General features: G+C 34.5%; 1 protein-coding gene across 1 annotated transcript; it reads right to left on the bottom strand.

The window, feature by feature from the left end:
• Positions 1-5,823: 5,823 nt before the first annotated feature.
• On the bottom strand, positions 5,824-17,903 carry SYCP2 (synaptonemal complex protein 2). Its single transcript, XM_033094685.1, has 14 exons — positions 17,297-17,903; positions 16,555-16,592; positions 15,613-15,783; positions 13,683-13,911; positions 12,591-12,808; positions 10,631-10,721; positions 10,198-10,350; positions 9,534-9,658; positions 8,391-8,485; positions 8,210-8,309; positions 7,801-7,859; positions 7,575-7,653; positions 7,408-7,464; positions 5,824-6,477 (listed from the first exon to the last, which is right to left on the bottom strand). The coding sequence occupies exons 1-14, from the start codon at positions 17,325-17,327 to the stop codon at positions 6,409-6,411; spliced, it is 1,515 nt and encodes a 504-aa protein (XP_032950576.1). The 5' UTR covers positions 17,328-17,903; the 3' UTR covers positions 5,824-6,408.
• Positions 17,904-20,098: the final 2,195 nt, after the last annotated feature.

Here is a 20,098-nt window from a genome sequence, read left to right as displayed (position 1 = left end):
ATGGTTTGTGCCTTGGAAAATCAGCTGATCTTTTCCACCTTAAATTTATGTATCACTGAGTAATGAACCTAGAAGTACTAACTTATTGAAAAATTCTGCCAAGATGACAATTATGCTTTTTAAGGGTATTTTTAGGTTCACATTTACGAACATGATTAAAAACTGTTCTTAGAGACAAAGGTTGAGATGGAGTGGAGACTGTAAGGAGGACATTTACTCAGCACGAAGGTAACAAGTCATCTAGGCTCCAAGTGGACCATCAGTGAAATAAAAATACATGGTCCTCGAAAGGTACTTTTATGTGGCCTCTGAATGAGTGTCCTCTCCAGACAGGCCTCCCCTCGCTGGCTCCGTGGCCTGGGGCTCGTGGCCCCGGGGGCTGGAACCCCAGGTGGGCGCCATGCAGCAGGTATCGATTTTCTCTGCGGGAGAGCTTCTGTCTCTGCCTCCCGACATTGCTGTGGTTTCTAGATGAAATACCGGGGATAAAGTATCAGCGCAGCGCCCAGCACGTCGATGTATCGGAGCCGTGTGAGCCTTGGTGCAGCTGCCAGGTGGCCTGGGCCAACTCAGTGTGCTGTGTGACCTCTTCCACACATACTACCTCACTGCTTCCCAGTCTGTAAAGACATCAGTGGGCCCGGCGCCCATGAAAATTGCTCATCCCTGTGGTAGCACTTTGTCCCAAGGGCCTATGCTCAAGCCTAGGTGTTAGTTGAATTAGAGTCTTGAATAGAAATCACCGTTATGATAGAAAAAGTCCAGCTGTCTCTCTTCCTTACTGTGTAACCTACAGTGAGTTGTTTGACTTCTCTCAGCCTCAATTTCTCCGTCTATGAAATGAGCTATCTAAACTCTTTCTAACTGGAAGGCAGTTCCTTAATTTTATAAACATTTATGTGTATATTGTATATTTAATATATAAGATCTATATATGTACTCTATTCATAATCCATTTTTTGTGGCCAATCAACCTCGAAAACACTAAAGATTTTTTTCTCTATTTTAAGCTATATATTAGCAGCTCCCTATTCTGTATTTTATTCTATTTAAAATATGAATTGGAGCCCAAATTATTTAAAACTAAGACTTCCATCTCCCTCACATAGAAATATCCATATATTTACTATGAACCAAAGAAAGGAGTGGGTGCTTCCGTTCTGGAAACCATCCTGGCCCCCAAAGCAGAAAGAATCGGTACTGCTTAGAAAATAACTCAATGTGCCTTCGGTGAGTGACCCGGTAGAGGGGCCCCTGGTTAGGTTTTTTTGTCCAAGTCAAGTCCCATAATTGATGGACAAGTAAAATTAAAAATTAAGACAAAGTACAGGATCCCTGAAGGGGGGTTTGGTTTGGTCCAGTCTCAAGGGTTTTAAAATCTCATAGAACCAGGAGACATTTTCATTGTAATCAAAATTTTTAGCAATAGTATCTAACTACTACCATTGTATTTTTATTAATCATATACCAGTACTCTAAATTGTATTTCCCTATTTCATGTTCTTATCAAGTAGTATAGTGGTTAAGACATAAACTAAAGCTGATAACCGACTACACGTCCTCTGCACCTGCGTACACAGTCCTGTGACAGGTAAGTGCTGCAAAATCCTCCTCGCGGGAGGAACGAAATTAAAAAGCAGTTCACAAACCACATGGCACGGTGATATACAGTATTATTATATAAATTCACCTATGTTGTATGAATTTGAAGAGCAAGTTTCTATCTTTAAGAGCCCGAAGACTTAGAAAAAAAGCGATTTCTGCCTTCTTATTCAATACCAAATACAATATCTGAATTATCAGAATTCATTACTAGTAGTGATCATTAATGAGGTTTTTATGCATTGACATAACAATTCATTTGCTCTATTTTCATAAAATGAAATATGATTAACTATTAAAGTAACAATGAATATTAAGCCATTAAATTGTTTTCAAGAAGTTTAAAAGTTTAAGAAAACTTAAGGAGTAATTTTCTGAGAGACAATTATATTAAATCACTTCTGGAGCATTCATTAAGTTTTAAGCCACTGTGATAGGGGAAACAGTATATGACATGACTTTATGAAAATTGAAAGGTACTCTGAAATTACATGAGTGATTTTTGGACAATTGAAATGGGTTAAAAAAACACCTAAAATCAAGAGGTCCACCTTGTGGACATGCATAGTAATTACAAGCCTAAATTCTATTATATATGGGAGGTGAAAAAATTCTCAGCTACCTGCCCGCAGCTCCTCAACAACACATTCAAGTCCAGAAATGCAAAATGCTGATTGTACTGGTAAAACTGTGAGTCCCACATGAGTCCAATACTCATTTATCCAGTGTTTTTGCAGAGACTTTTTTTTCATATGGAACATTTCAGAAGTTACTCAGAAGAAACTGAACATATTGAAAGTCACACTTGACATATGAAAATATTTTCGACATTAAATTAATATAAATTACATGTTTATTTTTCTGTAAACTTACTGATACTGATGATATTAGGGACATATTACTAGTTCATAGTTAGACAATGTTGCGCTAGAATGAACAATGGAAAAGGTCCCACTTATCAGTCCCATAGCTCTGAAAATAGAACGGTATTTTATGTTTAGAGTAATAAATTACTTTTAAGTCTCTAATATCAATTATAAATCTCCTTAGATGTGAACAGGGAAATTCTTTAAAAATCACATTTTCTTGGCAATAAGCAATGGTAGGGAATTTGGATATGGCATATATGCTAAACATTTTTGAAGCTGAAAATAAGCTATATTATTTTCTAAATGCAGTTTTTTCTCCCTTTTCAAAGATACGTATACTGAAAACCACGATCCAGGCATGCACCCTAGGAATCCGGTGTCCACCTCCATCCAGCTCCTGCTTTCCACCCAGAGGACTTGGTGTTATACTGGTAACCCCTCGTGTGACACAAAGCGGTCTCAGGAACCATAACATCTGCTCCAATTTTGACATTCCAACTTATTTCCTGGTATGTTATTTTGCTCAAAATTCTACTTTAGTTGTTTACTCATAGCATTTATGATTCCTTCCATACTCATTCAACTCCAGAGGGTAAGGAACTGAGAACTGAGTATGAATTTATGTGCAATACGTGTCACTGGTTAGCTGCTGACAGGTGGTGGGGACAGAGTGGCTGAGGAACAACCTCTGCAGCTGTGGAGCGTTACACTAGTCCCTGAGTTCGGCGTGGGCAGAGTTGGTCACTGCAGATGCCAACTCAAGCTCAAGTTAAGTGGTGGAGAACAGGCAATCACACAATCACTGGACTTGCTGGGCATCCAGTGTCAGGAGGTGGGGGTGTTTAGGTCTTGGTAGGAAGGCTGCAGAGTTTAGTATTTAAGTTTTTGCCTGGCTGTACTAATACTGCACATTTTTTTCTCTTTTATGTCCTTTTTCATATATTCTTCTAGAACAGAACAGTTAATACTTTACAGCCCCACTCTGTTGAGGAAGTGTGGAAAACCTCTACCAACATGCTGTTAAACTGTGATCCAGGTAAGAAATATAAGTCATTAGCTACAATGATCATTTATTTTTAATACGTTTAAAATAGAAAAATCCACCTGAAATCTATGTAATTTTACTAACAATTGTCACCCCAATAAATTAAAAGGAAAAATAAAAAAAAATACAAAAATCAAGAAGTGTTAGCTATATTAGTTGATTAACTATCTTTAGCCTCTGCTAATGCGAAATTGATTTAAATCACTATCTCTGTTATATAGTAAGATGAGAAATAAATTTTATAACAAGAACAGAGATCTTATCTTTAAAATTTTTCTTCTAAACTCAGGGTCTTGCAAACTACAGCTCATAAACCAAATCTGGCCCACTTTTTTGTTTTTTAATGGCCTGCAAGCATTAATGATTCTTACATTTTTGAATGGTTACATTTGCTGTTTATACAAGTACCTACATGATATCCTCAACTTTACCTTTTGACCTAAAAGCCTTAAACACTTACTGCATGGCTCTTAAGACAGTTTGCCTACTCCTGCTCTGAAATTATTTTTTTAAAGTTTAAATATATAATAGGAAATGTTAAAAATGAATTACACAGAACAAACTCAAACAGCTAAATTGTTTATAAATAAGCTTAAAAAATTTTAACACCAAATGCTTCAAATTTCAACCTCACTGTAAACTCTTTGCTGAGTCATACAGTGATGTACAAAAGTTTTTTTTACAATTTTGGTGAATTCACCTTTCTTTTTTCCGTTGTCACTGGTACTTTTGGTGTTATGTTTATGAATCTGGATGCCAAATCTAAGGTTATGAAGATTTACTTCTAAGTTTTTTCCTAAGTTTTTGATCCATTTAGAGTTCATTTTTCTATATGGTGGAAGGTAAGGTTCTAACCTTATTATTTTGCATGTGGCTATCCAGCTGTCCCCAAACCATTTGTTGAAGAGACTATTCTTTCCTCATCAAATGAGTCTTGGCACCTTTGATGAAATTCAATTGACCATAGAAAAACAGGTTTATCCCTGGACTCCCAATTCTATTCCATTGGTCAGTATATCTATCCTTATAGAGCTACCACACACTGTTTTGGTTAATTTAGCTTTGTAGTATTAAATTGGGAAGTATAAGTCCTTCAACTTTATTATTTTCTCAAGATCATTTTGCTATGTAGGGTTCTCTTCTATTTCTATATGACTTTTAGGAATGGCTTTTTCATTTCACAAAAAGGCCATTGGGAGTTTGGATTGGGATTGATTGCATTAAATCTATAGCTTGCTTCAGGGAGTACTGCTGTTTTAACAACATTAAGTCTTGCAACTGATGACCATGGGATGTCTTTCCACTTATGTCTTCTTTAATTTCTTTCAACAATGTTTTGTGGTTTTCAGTGTACAGTAAACCATCACTTAATGTCATCAATTAGGTTGTGACCTTAAGCGAAACGCGGTATAATGAAACCAGTTTTAACACAGGCTAATTGGTATATGAGTTAAGTTCCTGCAGGATGTCATTGTTAAAATGAAACAATGTTTAATGAAATGATGTTATTCGATATCCTGCTGTACAAATCTTGTCCCTCTTTTGTTAAATTTATTCCTTTAAATATGCTGTATTTTGTTGAGGAAATTTTTCATATATATTCATAAGGGATTTAATCTTCTATCTGTTAGTCTTAGCCTAACTAATGGTTTATCAATTTTCTTGACCATTTCAAAGAACCCACTTTTGGTTTTATTTTCTGTTTTGTTTTTTTATTTTATCTACACTGTAATCTTTATTATTTTCTTCCTTCTGACAACTTAGGGCATAGTTTGATCTTTTCCTAGTTCTTTAAAATATAAAGTTGGGTTATTGATTTGAGCGCTTTCTTCATTTTTAATGTCATGATACGGTTCTAACAGTCTTACAGGGCAAAGCAGACTTGCAACTCCTGAGACGTCTTTAGAGTTGTCACTGTCCCTTGAAATAGCATTCCCACCACCTTGTCACTAAATCTTACTGATGTTAATGACTGAATAAAGCTAAGAAACCACTTTTACCACGGAATTGAAATCCTGGTAGGATTCAAGCCCTCCAACTCCCGTTAAGCAGGTTAGTGAGGCATCTAAGGCTGCTCAGTATTGTTATGCTTTGAATACCTGATTGGAGAGGGAGGTTTTGTTTGACCCAGGATTTGTAAAATAGGAAACCGATTTACAAAATAGTTTTAGAATAGTTATCCAAGTGACACAGCATTTATTTCAACTTTACTATACACTTACAGCAAACTACATTTGTATTCATTTTTATAAATCAATCTATCAAATTACTATTACCAGGAATAGGAGTTTAATAACAGCCTGCTATGAGTTAAGACTTCTACCTAGAACTAAAATATAGTGACTATTTCAGGCTATGTTGTGCCTTCTAATACTGGAGCCATAATTGAATAACTGTACCTCCAACAGCGTGCTGCAATACCAACTTACACTCAGGGAAACGCTGGAAATCAAAGACTTCTAAGCATGCTTACATTTTTATTATTTGTAGATCTTCTGAACTAGTAAACTAATAATACTTTATCGTTTAGTCCAAACTATATTCACTTTATATAAATTTTGGCTTATTAAACTTGTTTTGTAAGTGGTTTAGTTAACTCAGTAATATTTGTCTAATGCAAATATTACTACAATAAGAAGCCAATTCTTTTTACTGTTTGGTTCCCCAAAATTGTCTCTCTAAAAAAAGAGTGGCATTGTGTAGACAAGTTTTTTGGGCTTAGAGTCATGTTATAATGGTTTTTTCTCATCCATAAGACATATACTTGAGTTCAAAGGTCAAAGGTATTCTTGTTGGGTGACATGTATTTTTCTCTTTGTGGGGCTACTCTGGTATTTTTGGTTATATACAGAGTCATTGGATAAAACTTGGTTAACAACTAGATATCACACACTAACACTTCCCACGAGCCATGAATAATGACAGCAGTCCTTTGCGTACATTAAGAAGCTCCTCTTCTTGCTATGGCCAAGAAAAAGAAATTACATTTTAAATTATCATTGTAAAACCATCAAAATAGAAAGAAACTCAGCTAGCAAGGATTCATTTCCAAACAGCCCCTCCCATAAAGCTATCCCGTATCAGTGCTCACGCCGTCTAATCCCACAGGGTCAGTTCCTAGATAACCACAGAATTCTGTGATCATCACTGATCATCGAGATGATCCACTGAGAGAAGACCTTTAGTCTTTTAAATCCCAAATCAATGACATTTAGATTTGCTATTTCAGAGGACAAGTAAACTATAGTCTAGAGAACAATTTGCACAGTGCTCAGTCGGGTTGACTGGCATGTCTGCTTCAAGCTGAACTGGCTCAGCCACGCATCTGGATCTCCAGCTGTCCCAGGACTGAGGTTCTCGGAAAATGTTATCAAGTATACGAACAGATCCTGCCTACAAAGACTGCACCAAAGTGGACATGAGAATGCCTCCCCTCTTGGAGAAAACACCGAAGACACGGTCGCACGAGCAGTGCCCGCAGACCCCACAAAGGGTACTTCCCCTGCCAAAGCCTCTGCTGGCTAGAAGACCTTTGCAAAGTCCACTACTTTCCCCTATAAATGAAGTCCTGTTTCCAGTAGATCTGCCCTGACACCCCTTCTTCCTGAGAACTCGGCAGGACGCAGTTCAGCAGCAGTGCACAGAAATCATTCTTCTAGTTCATTTTTAAATTTCCAGTTGATTTTTTTTTTCTTTAGGAGGGACTCATTATTTAGATCACCCCTATTTTACTATAAAGATGCTTCCATGATTCTAATTTAAATAACTAAGTCACTGGACTAAAACAATCTCCTCTATCCAAAAAGAAAGAAGAAAAAACTGTGAAAGAATTTCCCCTTACAAAAGCACTATAGATTATTCCATTTGAAAAACCCAAGCTAAACATTTTACCATTTCCTTAAGAAGCATGGCTTGCAGCTTTTTCATGTTTTCTTTCATGAAATACATCTGTAAAATAAATATATTTTCCCCATGAAATTTACTATAAAATGCTCATAGCAGAAGACACGTTAGACAAACTACTATTGAGAAATTATATAACAATATGAAATTGATACCTCAGATGTACAAATAGTTTTTTCACGATTAGGGCTGTAGAAGACATTTTTATCCAATGAAGCTTTCAGAAAGTGAAGCCTAACAAGTAAAATAATGAAAAGTTACCTTTGTGAGGAATTCAGATTAAATTGATATAGCACATTTAATTAAAAATTTTAAATAATATAATCCTACTAATTTAAATAGAATTTTATAGATTCTAGTCATTAAAAATGTCATACCAACCTCTCCAGTTCATTTTTTTGATAGGTACCGAGCTTCTGAAATGTCTTTTCCCAAAAGTCCTAAATTTTAAAATACAAAATATAGTTACACTTTAATATGATTAAAAATTCAAACTTGACGGAAGAATTTACTATATTTCCATTATGTCTAATTTAAATAAACCACTTGGCTATATGCTAAGAATGTTCCACATGTCATACTCTCAGTTTTCAGATAAATAGTGCAAGTAAAATCTCTCACGATGTCTCCCTTATTCTCAAAGGTATTCATCATAAACTTAAGTCTGTAACTTAAGGGTGTTTATATGAAACACTAAACACAGAAGGTCAACAGAGGTTTTCCTGAATGTAGCTCTTTAAAAATGAGGTTTTAAAATTTAAAAAATTGTTAAATTCTTAAAAGCACAAACCACAAATTCCTTCTCCAAATCTTTTAAAGACTGTGCATCTTCTTCAAAATTCTCCAGCTCCCGTATGATGCTGAATTGGAATTTATCAAGTTTTTTGGTCCTATTAAAGAAACAAAGTAAGATTATTTTAAAAACTATAGGACTCAGAACATACAGCATTCAGAAGGGTTTTATTACACACCTGTATTCCTGAATCTTATGAGTCATTGTTTTCAGATGGTGTTGAGCTGTTTTCAAAGACTGCTTAGAAAAACAATCTATCAATTTTTCGTGGACCTGAAAAATACTCATTATTTACAAAATAATAAGGTAACCAAGACTATGTTAAGAACAAAGCCTTTAAATGTAACTTAGAAAAGTGAAAAATTAAAAACTCAGCGAAGTGTTAATAGGCAAGCTCAGGCAGAGCAGGGTCTGGTTCCTTCAGGAAGGCTTTGCCTAAGGGGTGAGATGGTAATATTTTCATAAGGACACCACACTCTACAATATTTTAGAAAAATGTGAGTAATTATAATTCTCTTCAGGAACACAGCCTAAAAGTTATACTCAGAATTATTTACTATCATTCTTCACAAAACATCTATTCACATCCAGCCACAGACGCATAACAGAATATGTGAATTAGGGCTTCTCGGTTTAGACTAGGTCAACCTTGGATAAATAAAAACAAAATAAATATATAGAATCTTAATTTCAGATTTTACTCCCAAATAGAAGAAAAAGGCAAGGAAGAGACAGGGCTGAAAACCTGTGCAGAAAAAATATAGTTTATTAACAGGAGGGCAAATAGAACTATTGTAAATATAGGCATGCAAGAAAAAGAGATGGGTGGAGCAAACATTAGAAACTAAACATTGTTTGAGAGAGTAGTTGTGCAGACATGAGCACATGGCACCTCAGTGATGAAGGCCACCTACACACACAGCTGGGAGAACCAAGTGAAATGGGGTTTGCTTCTCTGGCCTGGGTCGCTTATCTTCTTTCCCAGGGCCTCACTAGCGGTCACCTCTGTGAGATCTAAAATATAGTAAAAGAGGCATGAAAAGACAGAAAAAGAAAAGGCATAGAAAAATCATAATGTTAAACAAATTAAAAAGGAAAATAGGACAAAGAAAGAACCCGTAGAAAAAGAATAGGGATAATGCACAGATTTTAGAGGAAAAACTCGCTCATGAGATAAGGCTTTCACCTCAGAATCATTCCAATTTTCCACGAGTACATGACGAAGTTGTTGTCAAAGGATTAAACAGGCTGGTAGTTTGGTAGAAAGTGTGGCATATTATCATATTTTTGGGTATAAGTCACAATTTAAAGAATAACTCACATTTAATTCCTTTCCAAATTCTGTATTAAATTCTTCACACATGTCTACACGTGAAATTTCAGGTTTCCGGTTCTCCCCAGAAATAGAAAAGGCATTTGTTGATAACAAAGATACACTTTCAGATCCTGAAAAAATGAAGACAATCAGCCAAAGTTAAAATATGTATTCTTACAAATTTAGACTTAACTGGTCATGAGGCTGGAAACCAAATCTATCTTATTTTCAGATTCTATGTGCAATCTCAGGATTATGAAATCAAAGGCAGACCTCATTAATTTTTTAATTTAAAAATATTTTGATTTATAAAAACCCATTTGACATGGGGATTAAGGCAGTAATGGTACATTAAAATGGAACATTTTTGGATTTTTTTTTTAACATTGAAGTACTGAAAACGAGTTATTAACCCAAGCAAATAAATTCATACTCTAGTAAAACTTATATGAGGTAATCGGTGATAGAAAGATGAGGGATGTTTATGAGTAAAAAAGACCCTTACTACGTGATGCACATAAAGTGAACTTCGTGATGAAGCATCATCCTCCTTGGACTTAACCAAAGATGTCTTTACAAAGGGATTTGTTTTGTGGCTGGAATCATTCAAGATCGAAGAAACTACCTTCCAAAACAATTGCATTTTGACATAGGCACATGACCTACATACCTTTGTCAGTGTGATGAGCTGCAGCTTCCATTTTAGATAGTTTTTTGGCAAGGAAGTTTGCTCTTAATTCTTCCTCTTCCAATCCTACTTCGTAGGGATTAATTAGATTATCTTCTATGTACATTCGTTTGCGACTAAGATGGGATGTAGGGCCTTGGGAACAATTAAAACATAATAGTGCTACAGTCTTGATGTAAAATACTTAATATTTTCTTGTTTTTATGAAAAAAGCCTTTGTTTCGATTATTTACTTTGTTTTAGGCAACTGTGCGTTAAATTCTATGTAGTTCCTTATTTTCATTTTGACATTAAGTAAATTGAATACTGGTATGACTTAAAATATATAATCCCTTTAGATGAAATTTCACAGTAGTATTTCAGTAATTAACTTGTGTTTTGTTTTTATTTTTTAAGCAAGTCTATGACTACAAACCTGATCCATGAGCAGAGTTACGGGGCATGTCAAACCGTATTTTCTCTCCTCTTTCACTAGATGTGTATAATGGGCATGCTGAATGACTTTCCTAAAATATACATCAGAAATTAGTAAAAAATACCGTAAGTATTTTCAGATTCATCTCTGACCATCTTTCTCAAACCCAAAAGCCATAAATTGCCAAAGCTGTGAATTCTTTTTCAGGTTGTTTTATTTCTATCCCTACCTTTTCATCTCTGACACTACAATGCATTAACCTAAATTCTCAGGTTGACTTCAATCTTAAATTATAGTAAAAGTTTTGATCTGGCTTTTGTGACTACTCCTGCTTTTCAATTTCTCCTCACTAGGATTTTGATTTGAGTCAGAAAATGGGGAGCCATAGAAAATAAGTTTAAACTCTTCTTTCACGCTCTTCTTTTCAAGTTTCTTTTAAGACACATCTTTTTCATCTAACCGTCTGTTTTACTGTTTCAATGCACAGGTTTATTTCTTCCAAATTAGTTTTTTTCCTATTTCATGAAAATGCATGTCCACTCCAGTTCCCTTCCTTTACTTAGATTACTGTTCTTTCTCCACTTAGTCTCTACGTACCCCCCCCCTTCCACTTAGGTTTAGGTCAGACCTTAGCCCTTTCCAAGCTGTAAAATTCTGTCCTAACTTTCTGTATGTTACAGATTATCAAATTATTTTTGTTACTGGATCGATGGACTTTTATAATGGCAAAAGCTCAACCGAATTCTAGACCGTAAATGCTAGTTAGAAATCAGTGAGCCAATCACTCAGCAGCTATATCCTCACTACTGAAGACCGTATTCCTTCTCATTTTGAAAATTTCAACTTTTTCCTATAATCAAACCATCCTACATATTTTAAACAACAGGTTTTCAGGTAATAACAGTGGAAAATATTAAATTATAATTATAGTAAAAGCTAGAAATCCATTCTTATCAGATCGTCTTAGTTTAAGGAAAGTTTGACAGCTATAAACCATATATAACTCCCTTTCTATATGATTTTCATTGGTATTTGCAGGTTCAAGTTCCATAAACTGTTTTTCAGAACTATAACTGCTTGCATTTGAATAACTGTTGCGATTTTGTGTTTCTTGTGTAAGTATCACAGAATTTACATTCTTTTCTACTCACAACAGCGTTATTCTTAATTGGAGTAGGCCTGGGCTATTAATAAACAAGTCATATAGAAACCCAAAGAAAGTAAAAAAAAAATATCTAAAGCCAAAAAAAAAAATTTAAACGAAAACGACTTACATTCTGAGAGAATTATTCATCTGCTGCTAAATTCAACATTTGTTCATAATTAAAAGGAAAAATAAAAGCATGTAGACAACCAGACCATTATCCTGATAACCAGTATTTACTCAAAACTATGGATAAGCATGCCTGCTAGTATGATTATCTATTTAACATTGCTCCAGAGGTCATTGTCATCATGAAAATATAAAGACCAGAAAGTATACGGACTGGAATGGAAAATGCAAACATTTTGATGCGTAAAAGTTTATGACTGCCTATATTCAAAATCCAAGAGATTCGAGGCAGGCAATTAGGATAGAATGGCCAAGGTTGTTGGAGAGAAAAAAAAATCAATAGTTTCTATACAAAAGCAAAAAATTAAACCCAGAAAACACAAAATTTTTAGTTTTTTTTCCCAATACAGCCAAAAGGAAACACATAAAACATTTAGGAATTAATCTAACAAGAAGTATAATTTTATTTATGGAAGATGTGGCACAAGTTTGTTGGAAATAAGACCAAAGAGTAGAGAAAAAATGAAATATGTGAAGGAGAAAGCTCAATATTAATATTGGGAAATGATAATTCTCCACTTACGGAAGCAAATTTATATGGACAATCAAGGGCCAAGAAAAATGTAGCAGCAGCAGAATGAGACTGGGTATGGGTGGGGCGGCTTTTACATGTATATAAAATCTTACCAGCAAGGATGACTGAAGAACTGGTGAGCAACTTTCTCTTCTACATAGTAAATTTTTCTCACTGTTTTTGGGTGACTTTATTGGACCTCCAACTCTATATTTGCTGTTTAAGGATTCAGGTGATGAAGTTTTTGGATGAGGTGATTTGGATTTTGTTATACACTCATAATCCTGAGTAACATCCCTTTCTGTTATTTCCTCCATACCTATATTATTGCCTCACAAAACACAAACAAAAAAGAGATGGCAGGTGTTATCACTGATGTCTGCTGCTTTAGAAATAGTATGATTTATTTAAATTCTAAGAATATAGTAATTTATTAAATCCTCAAATCTTAGGTGTTTTTAAAAAGGATGCCCTTTCAATAAATCAAGACCAAATTATGTTTAAAACATTTTCTAAGACTTTGAAAAATATTAATGGTTCAATTTAAAATATAACTATAACCATAAGAACTTTCAAAACATTTTCAAACAAAAGTATCTATAGTAGGAACTGCTCTATAATGATCAACCTGTTCTGACGTCATAGCGAGTACTGTCATATATTAAAGTCACGGAATTTTCTGGTTGGAATGGCTTGGGAAATCATTTGGTCTAAATCCTTCATATACAGATGAGGAAATTCATGGCTGAAATAAGTCTTAGTATAAATGAATTCTCAGACAGTGTTCGGATCAAATCAGGGCATGTGCACCTGTCTTCTGAGTATGTATTTATCTGACATGACAGTGGTCCCAAGCATTATGAAAATATTCTAGAAAAGAACAAAATAGCTATTTTAGAGGTAGTATATGTTAACTGATTTGTCTTGAATTTTAACTGAAATTATGGACACTTAGAAATGCTTTCAAGTATCCTTAAAAGGGACTGAAAGATATAAAAGGTGCAAACACTGTAGTGTTATAATAACATTGTTTCCAAATAGTCTTAGCCAAGACCAAGTTCCAAGAACTGACTAGTTTAAAGATGAAACTTTGACCACCTATGATCTTAAATATATACCCCTTAAATTTAGTCTTCAAATTATATTTTCATATAGAGTTATAATGGAAAATTAAAATATTCAAACTAAAGAAAAAATATACTGACATCTCATCACTTCTACAGATGATGGGCTCCCAGATAAAGGTACAGGAGATAATGGACCTCCAGATGAAGGCCTCGGAGGTAAGTCAAGGCTATTATCTCTTGTAGTATCTTTCAGCAGAGATGAGTTTTTCCATTTTTCTGATATATCATTTCGTGTCTCGGTGGAGACGGCATCCTGTGCTTTCTTTGACAGCTTTGTGGTTTTGCTTCTGGAACGGGTATTCGCCTCCTGAATGTATTGATAACTTTGAAATTACACTAGATGCAAGCAATTTATACTTGGACACATAAAACAATTTAATTAAATCATACTGAAATATTTACTAAATGTCTTAAATTACTACATACAGGCACAGCAGGGGCCATGGCATGAGTAGTGAAAGACTTTCCAGTTTTGTAGAAAACATGATGAATTCACAGGAAAATATCATACAGACCCCATAATAAATACCATAAGAGATACAAATAAAATACTCTTAAGGGTTCAAAGGTGATTCTATTCAGTTTAGGGAAACCAGAGAGAGTTCTGGGTCTCCTGGGCCAGGAGTTTGAAAGCAGCCAGTGGGTGGTGAGGGAAGGCATTTTGAGAGCACAGAGGGCTGCTGACACAGCAGAGAAGCACAGGCCTTGTTTGAGAGTCACAGGTTGGTTATTCCAACCATTGCAGCTCTAGGGGTAACTGGGGAAGAGGGGCAGTCAGCGTGGGAAGTTATTCGGAGGCTTTGAATGGCTGACTATATGGAGATATTCAGGGTATCTCATTGAAGAGCGGTAAGATGAGAGGGGCCTGGGAAGCCTTATCTGACTATATGTACAGTAAACTAAAGTAAGGAATGATAGATAGCGTGGTGATAGGTTATGAACTCCTTAAAGTCTTCCAGGTAAGACAGAACAAAGTTACGAACAAGGGGAGATGGAGGTTTAATGATTTAAAATCAGAACAGTGTCATGGTCAGAGAACTGCCTTCAGTGACAGACTTTTGGGATTCAAACCTTTGTTTTACTACTTGCTAGCTGTGGGACCTTGGGCAAGTTCCTTCGTCTCTCTGAGTCTCAATTTTCTCATTTGTAAAATGAGGTGTCAATAATAGTACTAGTCCCCCATGGTACTTACGAGATTTTAAGAGGTTAAATCTATGAAGCATAGATGCTCCTCAATTTACAATGGGGTTATGTCCTGATCACCCCATTTTAAGTTGCAATATCGCTAAGTCTAAGATGCATTTACTACGTCTAACCCACCAGGCATGCATCATGAGAGTATCCTACTGCATACTGCTAGCCTGGGAAAAGATCAAAATTCAAACTTCCAAGTATAGCTTCTACTGACTGTGTATCGGTTTTGTACCGATTTGTACCGGTTTTTTGAAGTCAAAAATTTCTGCGTTGAACCACCATAAGTCGAGGACTGTCTGTACTTAGAATAGCAGCTGGCACATTCTAAACACTGTATGTATTTTTAACTTTGTTAAAAAAAGTTTTCAAGCACAGTGGGATACGGATATGTCTGTGACATTAGGAGACAAGGAAGTCAGGGACAGACAGAGATGGAGTCGTGTACAGGAAGGACCTCACACCCAGTACCATGGCTTTCAATCAAGAGAAAGATCCCCAGTTTCCCAACAGGTTGTACTTTTCCTGAAGCATAATTTTGGAAAGGACAAGGATTTCTCTAATTCAAAGATATTACCTTAACGTTATAATTTTATCAGATTCAAACTCTGTTTTATATACTAATGCCAACTTATTATAAATTTTAACATTACATTGCCTAAGGATCAATTCTTAGAATTATCATATATTTTCTCATACAGGTTAAATCTGAAAAAGAAGTGGCAAGATAAATATGACATTTTTACAAAAAATATATTCTATATTTAGTATTTTAAGAAGCTTTTAGAAATTACTAATCTGAATTGTTTCTATTTACCTTTCCTAGCAATTTCTCTTCCAAGGAATGTGAAGCTTCTTTTTCACTTTCTGATTCTGAATTTGAGAGATCTTTATAATTTTTTTTGGTGTCTGCTGCTCTTCGTGGAAGTCTGGTTCTCCCACCTGGAACTCTCTCATCTACGTCTTTGGTGTTGTTTTTACTGGGTGTCTTTAGGAGAAAAATTCCTGAATATTATTAGATCAATATTTGAGATACCAGTAATACAAGCTATTTGCTATAAAATTGGAACGGTGATAAGACCTACATAAAATATTTGTAGAAATAAAATGGTCCCTGATTAATATTTTTAAAAATGACTGGAGAGAATATAAAAAAGGACTGGAAAACAATGGAATGGTAATTAGCCATAGAAAAGAATGAAATCTTGACATTTGGGACAACATGGTTGGACCTAGAGAGTATTAAGTAAAATAAGTTGGACAGAGAAAGACAAATACCATCTGATCTCAATTATATGTGGAATCTCAAAAACAAAACAAACGAATAAAACAAAAGAGAAACAAACTTATAAATACAGGGAACAAGCTGATGGTTGCCAGAGGGGAGGGGGTAAGGAGTAGGGCAGAAAAGAGGATGGGGATTAAAAACCACAAACTTCCAGTTAAATAACTTAAAAAAGACAATTGGATTTTATCTTTCCATTCCAAGTATCTTCTCTATCACTTTTTAATCCATCATTAAAGCTCTAAGAGGCCTGATATATGTTAACTAACTTAAGTAAAATAGAAAGGAAGAGAGAGAGAGATCAAAAATACTTATCACAGAATAAAACAGACCTAAAACAGGCTAACAATTTCAAAAAGGCAGAAGGTAGAAGTAAGTGTGCAAAGACCAGAACAATTATGGAAAACAAGTAACTGATAACAAGGATAAAATTAATTTTAAAAGGATGTTTGAACACAAACTTCCTGGTTTTACCATTTTAGATCTTGGTTGTCCTCTTTCCAAAGATGATCCTGCAATTCAAGAAAATAAGGTTAAAAATTTCAGATAGATTAAGAATTGGCAGTAACACATATTAGAATATTTCTGTAAGTAAGTTAACATCATAAAAAAATAAGAATACATCCTTAAACTCATTCAAAATTTAAATTTCAAGGTGATTTGAGGTTAAACTGACATTGATAACTTTTACTGTATAGTGTAAATTCACAGATATGTATCTATAAACAATATAATGAACTTTATAAAAAAATATTGTCATATGCAATATTCAATGATTTGCCTTATTTTTCACCCATCATTATGTTTCTAAGATTTATCCAGATTGAGAGTAGCTTTAGTCCCTACTCCTTTTGCCTTTCAAGCACAATTTCAACTTCCGAAATATTCTCTGAAGCCTAAGAAATGGGATTATCCAAGCAAAGGAAGCAATGAAGTTCAGGAAGAAAGGTCCTCCAATCCTGGCAATAAAACAGCTAAGACATATTGACTTGATATCGTTCAGCCATTTAAACAAAACAATTCACTCAGAAGTTCAACTTTAAAAGTATTTACTGATTATACTACTCTAATCTTTCATGTCTCCCCAAGATCTCTAAGCTTCTTTGTTATAATTGTCTTTATTTGTACACCTTCCCACAAGACTGTACGCTCCCTAGGGCACGCGAGTCTTATGTTTCTCCTTGGCTTATAACATACCGCTTCAGAGTCTACTCACTGTGACTACATGCTGCTGCGTCTCTCAACATTTTCCCACAGGTTTGATCCAAGTTCTAGTTACTGCAATACAGCATTCCCTGAGCACACAAAGCTGTTTCATACTTCTGTCTCTTTTATGTGTGATAATCCTCACGCATATGACTGACCTCGCGTCCATTTCCAAGATCCAGCCTCACTTCTAACCACACACCAAAGTTCATTTCCATATCTCTATTTTTGCTTCTTTTTAAGCCACCACCCCTTCTCCCCCCACATTCACAGGCCACTACTGGTTTTTATCCTGAAATAAAATAAAAGCTGGTTCCCTTAAATATAAATTTAACAGCTCAGAATTATGTTGTCTTATTTTAAAAATGAAATATATAAGAATCTTTTTTGAGTTTAGTAAACATTGAAACTGATGTTAAGCAATGAAAATGGTCATTATGTCTAACCAAAAACTCGTATCGCAAACTCTTATCCAACTACTTGAAGAGATTCGCAAGAGAGAACAGAAGCCATACACTGGGGAAACGTTTTGTGAAAGATTTAGGCAAAAATATTTCTGCAAGAAAATTGTTTCCAATCTTTTATTGCCTCGACATGAATTCCTAAGAAGTGTGTGTATTGGGTGTGGCTGGGAACGGGATGTTGTGCAAGCTTTCATTTTGGTGAGGTCATTGGGTACTTAATACATCATTCACAGTATGTACCTAATGACTGAATATTAGTAGGCCATGAATAGACAAACGATGAGAGTATTCATGAACCAAAGATCGTAAGTCATATTTTATGTCCCTAAGATCCCATTTTAAATAGCAATTTAAATATAACCATATTACCAAAAATAAAACAAAAAGCAAAACCTTTCTAGTGTTTTTGTGTCATTGCTTTCACTTATTTTTTTTCTATTCATATGGGTATATAATTAAAAATACTATCTACATATAAAAATATACTTATCAACCAACAAAGCATTTTATAATTGATACAGATGGATACAAATAATTGAAATGATAAAATCATTTGCAACATTTCTCTATAAAGTGATTTCTTACTTGATTTCCCAGTCTTCTGTTTCTTCACAGTTTTATTTCTGCTGTAGTCTACGAGCTGTGGTTTTGATTTAGGTTCTCTCAGCCAGCTAATGTCAGTCTTGCTGTCATCATCTCTGTATTCTGTGTCAGTATCACTAAAGGGAGTTTTCTTTTTATGATCCGTTATGATCTATTAAAAAAAGGAGTCCTTGTAATAGATGAAGAAATGTGTCGCATATGTCATGCAAAGTTAAGCCAAAAAACAAAACACCCACCAAAAAGCAGTAAAACAAACTTTTCACTTTTTTTTAGCCCCCTAATCTGTCATTAAGGACTATCCAAGAAAGTCACTTGGAAATCCAGATCAGAGATCAAGATTTGAATTTTGCCAGTGTTGCTGTTAATTAAAAGTTAAATCAAAACAGTTTACTGCCATAGAGACATAACCTTATACCATCAAAGAAAGCAACTAAAGATGTCACTACATCTATTACTAGATGATTACAAATAGCTCAGAGACCACTAAGAAAAGTCTTAATGGGAACATAGATAATCTCTGAGGAAAAAAAGGAGATCCAATCATTTTTGTTTTCTAGTTCCATGATATTCTTTGGCGTTGGAAATTAAAAGAAATACTGGTATTAGACACAGCAGGATATTGTAACTCACTCTTTTATCTTCTGTTCTGAGAGAAGGTTCAAATTCACCATGACTCCTTAAACCCACCCTTAAACAAAAATATTCATTAATTTTAATTAATTTTAAGTCCTTATTTTCTTAAGGTAGCATGCACTAAACAAGCCTGAGTTTTCAGCCTTACTCTTTTACTAATTCATCATATAATTCTGGCCAAGTGACTTACCTTCTAACCTCAGTTAATTACAAAATAACAAGGTTAGATAAAAGTACTACTAGGTCCTTTCAGTTTTATCATCTAAGATATACAACTAATATTAGAAGTACACAGAATCTGTGTATTGATTTTAGAAGTACAGTTGGCCCCTGAACAATATGTGTTTGAACTGCGCAGGTCCACTTATACACAGATTATTTTCAATAAATACTGTAAATGTATTTTCTCTTTCTTATGATTTTCTTTTCTCTAGCTTACTTTATTGTAAGAATACAGCATATTATATATATATATATATAACATACAAATTATGTGTTAAATCAATTGTTTATGTTAGTGGTAAGGCTTCCGGGTAAACAATAGGCTATTAGTAATTACACTTTGGGGGAGTCAGAAGTTATCCATGGATTTTCAACAGCACAGGGGGTTGGTGCCCCTAACTCGCATGTTGAAGGGTCAACTATAAATGCTGACATAATAAAACCATAATGGGAATAATCATGACAGTAGCACTTCTATTCACTCTTCACATAGTATGTTAAAAACTCTCAGACAAACTGGGAGGAGATATTTTAAAAAAGGAATGGTTGAGGTAAGTGTATTTTAATCGAATCACTTTCATTATAATAAAAACACCTACAATGTTATTGAATTATCCACGCAGGCTTCTTTAGCTGTAGCTTGAAAGTCCTGGATCTATATTGTGAATAAGCATTAAAAAATTTTTTCTTAGTGTCAAAATAAGATGAACAAAAACTAAAAGAAATAAACACACAATCTAGTTTCTATCAATATAGACATGTCACAATAAAATTAAGTTTACTAAAATATTTTTATATTTAAGAACAAAGCTAGTAATGCAAAATATAGTAAAAATAAAATAGAGTAATTGTTCAAAAATTTTAAAACAACTTTTTAAAAATTTAAATGG

This window comes from Rhinolophus ferrumequinum, chromosome 23 (genome assembly GCF_004115265.2).
Source record: "Rhinolophus ferrumequinum isolate MPI-CBG mRhiFer1 chromosome 23, mRhiFer1_v1.p, whole genome shotgun sequence".
NCBI classification, from domain to species: domain Eukaryota; kingdom Metazoa; phylum Chordata; class Mammalia; order Chiroptera; family Rhinolophidae; genus Rhinolophus; species Rhinolophus ferrumequinum.
Note: the sequence above shows the minus strand (reverse complement) of the source record. Positions and strands in the feature narration are given on the sequence as shown.